This window comes from Helianthus annuus, chromosome 1 (genome assembly GCF_002127325.2).
Source record: "Helianthus annuus cultivar XRQ/B chromosome 1, HanXRQr2.0-SUNRISE, whole genome shotgun sequence".
Classification (NCBI taxonomy): Eukaryota; Viridiplantae; Streptophyta; class Magnoliopsida; order Asterales; family Asteraceae; genus Helianthus; species Helianthus annuus.
In genome coordinates, this window is record NC_035433.2 from 137,753,026 (window position 1) to 137,757,673 (window position 4,648).

The 4,648-nt window shown below is 36.5% G+C and overlaps 1 protein-coding gene across 1 annotated transcript; it reads right to left on the reverse strand.

Moving 5' to 3' along the window:
• Positions 1 to 878: 878 nt before the first annotated feature.
• LOC110932810 (polyubiquitin) lies at positions 879 to 2,101 on the reverse strand. Its single transcript, XM_022176068.1, has 2 exons — positions 1,966 to 2,101; positions 879 to 1,792 (listed from the first exon to the last, which is right to left on the reverse strand). Exons 1-2 carry the CDS (start codon positions 2,099 to 2,101, stop codon positions 879 to 881), a joined length of 1,050 nt encoding a protein of 349 aa, XP_022031760.1.
• Positions 2,102 to 4,648: the final 2,547 nt, after the last annotated feature.

Consider the following 4,648-nt stretch of genomic DNA (forward strand, 5'->3'; position numbering starts at 1 on the left):
ATTAAGTACAATAAATGGAGGTCAAAACAAAGCAAATTTTATAGATGTGAAGTTTACATATCACTTCATACATGTTCAATTAAACTTTAAATAGGCAATATATTTTATTCTAATACTTAGGTAGCGTTCGTTTCATTGAATGGAATGGGATGGAATTGATAAGCTTTTCTTTGTAAAATTGATCTTTGTTTGGGGAGGGAGGAATTTGAAATCCAATGAAATTCTTTAATCAATGAAATTTGTAACTATTTCAACATTTCATTCCATTCCTTCATTAGAGTGAAGGATTTCAAATTCCTCCCTCCCCCAACCAAGATCAATTTTACAAAGAAAAACTTTCTAATTCCATTCCATTCCATGAAACGAACGCTACCTTAGAGTATCATATTTTCTTACTTAAATTTATTTTACTAAAAGTGATTTATAATATGACAATTTTACTTTTAATTTTATTTAAAATTTGTGACAACTTTATACATACCCATCTTTCACATGACCATTTGTTTTGAAAGGTGTTTGGTTCCAACAAACTTTCATCAAGTTGATTATAAGAATTTGTGATCAAACGATATATACCAAGTCTTAAATGACCTTGCAATTAAGTGAAGCAACCATACCCTTTAACTGTAATCAAGGCTATATTACTTTTGTGCATATATGAAATCATAATCAAGACTAAAACGTATCGTTAATTAATTACTTAGATGAAGGTGTAGCTTCATTAAACCAAGAACAAAGTCTGTTTCAAAATACATGTAGACATCAAGTAACAAAAGAGAAATACATCAAAAGGCGTAAGGCATCATCTTTTACCATACTAATGGATAGGCTACTCAATAGTCTAAACATCTTCATCATTTGATCCATCCCCTTAAACATTAATCAGCAAATTTAAGATACACTACTTCTTCTTGATCCTCATAGATGTCGCAGTCGTCAAGGGTATCGTTATCCTCCAAATGCTTTTCCGAAAAGATAAGTCTTTGGTTTGATCTGGGAATACCGAGCTTAGCCTCGATCTTTTCTTTCACACTACGGATGGTGTTAGAGGGTTTTACTTCCAGATCAAATTCCATTCCACTAGGGGCCTCGATAGATATATGCATGAATCCCGTTGAGGAACGCATAAGGGTGAGCACGGACTCCTTGTTTATGTGACAGTCATCAAGCGTATCGTCATTGTGAAGAACAACCCCGTCGAAGATCAACTCATACTTGTCACGAGAATCACCTATTTTACCATTGAGCTTGTCTTTTACGTCGCGAATGGTGTCCGAGGGTTTGACTCTCAAAGTAACGGTCCCTGCATCAGTCTCTCCACCATACGGAATCAGGATATCTATCACGAATCCTCTTGATTGACGCATAAGTGTGAGGGTCGCATTTGCGGTGATATAGTAGTCAAAAAGGGTACCGCTATCCCCTAGGACCACCTTTTCGTCAAAGATCAAAGCTTGTTTTTCACAGGGAATACCTTCCTTAAAATAGATCTTCGTTTTCACATCTGCGATGGTGTCTGTTGAGTAGACCGACAAAGAGATTGTCTTTCCTGTGGAGATCTTGACATTTATTTTCATCAAATCCACTGATTTACCATTGACTGTGAGGGTGGATTTGTTCCTCATGCTGTAGTTAGAAAGGGTATATTGGTTCTCAAGAACCACTTCGTTGAAGACTAGCTCCTGTTGGTCAAAGGGGATATGTTCCTTGGCCTGTATGTTAAGCTTGATGCTGCCAATAGTGTCTGAGCCTTTGACTTCAAGTGACACGAACTTACCGGTCTCGGTCTTGACTGAATTGCAATAAAAAACACACACAAAGATTCAAGTAAACTGAAGCATTAAATCAAAATAAACACACCCTTATCAACATGCAGGCCTCATAATAACTCGCGGATTAGCCATAAAACAACAAAATGTAGCAAATATTTATATAACGACGATGATCGGCAAAACGAAATCTTACTCTTTATCTTGCCATAATAAGGTTGATGTAGCAAATAGTTACGGTTAAATGCGCTTTTGCCGCTAGACGCCTTCTCCTCCACTTTACCAGACCTATCTTCTCCGTCGGCCATTCCTAATTTGCCCTTATCCGCCATTTTTTATCTGTGATTTTTTAGAGGGATATGATAAATAGACCCAAACTAAGGATTAATATACAAAATTAGTCAACTTGGTAATAATTAACTAAACACATTAGCATTAACATTTAACATCATCCCAAAACAAAACAAAACACAAATCCATGAATTAAATTATCAAGATTAAATTGTCAAGATTTGAACTTTTTTTTAATTGGGTGTGATAAAGAAGATTAATTAGAACAAAACATGTTAATTGTTAGTGCACGGTAGAACACGACAGGATAAAATCATGAAAAAGAACAGTTAGTTTATGATTGAAATAGTACAAATCTCTTGAGAAAGAAAAAACCCAAAAAAAATCGTTATAAAGAAAGCAACCCCATGAAAGAGTAATTGAAATAGCAACAAATCAACCAATTAAAAAGAAATCAAGAACACAATCACTCAAATTCAAACCTGGGTATGAAGGTGGTTGTTTAAGGAGAAAATGGAAGCAAATAGAAATGCAAATATAGAAGAAGAATAAGCAGATCAAAAGGAGGTATCGTGTTCATCTCTCAACCAAAAAGCAAACTTGTACCACTGATTCATCTCCATACGTGAATGCGTGTTTAGTGTGTGGGAAAGAAAGAGAATGAGAGAGAGGGAGGTATGTGTTATGGGGACTCTACAAACTGTCTAATCTTATACCTGCCCTACAACACACCAGACTCATACATTGATTCTTGAGCTGACGTTCCATTTGAAAAGAGTAACTGCTTTTTAATGGTCATTGGAAATGATTTTTGTAATAATTTTTTTTTTTTTGATAAGTATGAACCCTACATATTTAGGGGAGGAGGGGTGATTCACTAGTGATAGATTCTATCACTCCCACTATCCAATCAAATCATGTCATGTCATCTCAAATTTCTATCACTAGTGATAGAAATGTAAGGGGTGGTATCAGTAGTGATAGAATTCTATCACTCCCAATTTTTTTTTAATTTTCATTTTAAAATTAGAAAATTTTAAATTTTAAAACAAAATTATAAATCTCACTAATTTTTTTAGTTTTTTATTTTAAATTAGAAATTAACAATAAAATACTAAAATTAAAAATTTCATTAAATTTAAAACATACTACTTCAATTTAACATACTAGAAACATACAATTTATAAAAAAAAAAAAAAAAAAAAAAACACTACTCCTCGTCCGAATCCGGAAACTCCAAACCTAGAGAACCTACTAGTTCGATTAAATCGTATCTCAACCGAAAGTGAGTTTCTTCATTACGCAATTCTAGTTGGATATTTTGTGGAACTTGAACTTGTGTAGGAGGATCCGGCACCCAATCCGGGGATATTGCACGTCCGTCTTGTTTGATAAGCATATTGTGCAATATGATACATGCATACACTATGCTATGTATTGATTTCTTGCTCGTCGCACGAACCGGTCGGTGTAGTATACCCCATCTACCCTTTAAAACACCAAATGCCCTCTCAACATCTTTTCTTGCCGATTCTTGCAATTTTTTTAACGCCTTTTCTTTAGCCTCGACATGAAATGAGGGAGCTTTCACAAAAACAGACCAAGACGGGTAGATACCATCCACAAGATAAAAGCCTCGTCAGTAATGTCGACCGTTAACATAGAAAGGAGAGAAAGGTGCGTTACCATCCGTTACGCTTTGGAACAACGGCGACGTGTGCAACACATTGATGTCGTTGTTTGAACCTGGAACACCGAAATACGAATGCCAAATCCATAAATCATTCGACGCCACCGCTTCTAGTATGATGGTTGGTCTTTTGATGTCTCCCCTAACATACGCCCCTCGCAACTCTCTTGGACAATTTTTCCACTCGATATGTGTACAATCGATGCTACCGAGCATCCCGGGAAAATGCCATCTAGCCTCGTGTGCGGCCTAAATACGTGAGATGTCGTGGCTCGTCGGTTTACGTAAAAACTCTTTAGCATATAACTTAATGACCGCGTTGCAAAAAAATTGCAAACATTCACGTGAAGTTCTGGCCGACATAACTAGGTATTCATCATATTGATCGGGAGGGTTACCTGTCGCTAGTTGGCGAATGGCGGACGTGCATTTTTGTATCGGCGTGAAACTTGGTTTGCCCCTCGCATCGTAACCTTCTTGAAACCATTCCTCGCTTGCTTCGATGTCTCCAACAATCTTTAAAAATAATTCTTTGGGTAAACGAAACCGATCTCTAAACGTTTCGGCATCGTATAGCGGGTTTTCCACAAAATAATCGTTCATCAAAACTTCGTTGGCACGTATACGATCACGGTCGACCATCTTCTTCTTTGGGCGGGACGACTCGGCATGAAGCTCGTTATACACCGACACAAAATGTTTTAGCGTCTCGTTGTCGGAAGACGACTCGGTATCGGTATCGCTAGACATCGGAAACGTCGAATCCGTAGGGAATTCCATTTGAGAAAGATTTAAAAATGGTGTGAAATGGGTTTAAAGTGGTTTAAAAGATATAGATTGGTGTGTGTAAAATGCTTTAAAATGGAGATATAAATAGATAAATGGTTTAATTTTTTTT

Bases quoted from the DNA above. Each gene is read 5' to 3' on its own strand.
- LOC110932810 (XM_022176068.1), bottom strand. From the start codon at position 2,101: ATGGCGGATAAGGGCAAATTAGGAATGGCCGACGGAGAAGATAGGTCT. The intron at 1,793-1,965 runs GTAAGATTTCGT...ATTGCAATTCAG, and splicing joins TTATTATGGCAAGATAAAGA to TCAAGACCGAGACCGGTAAG.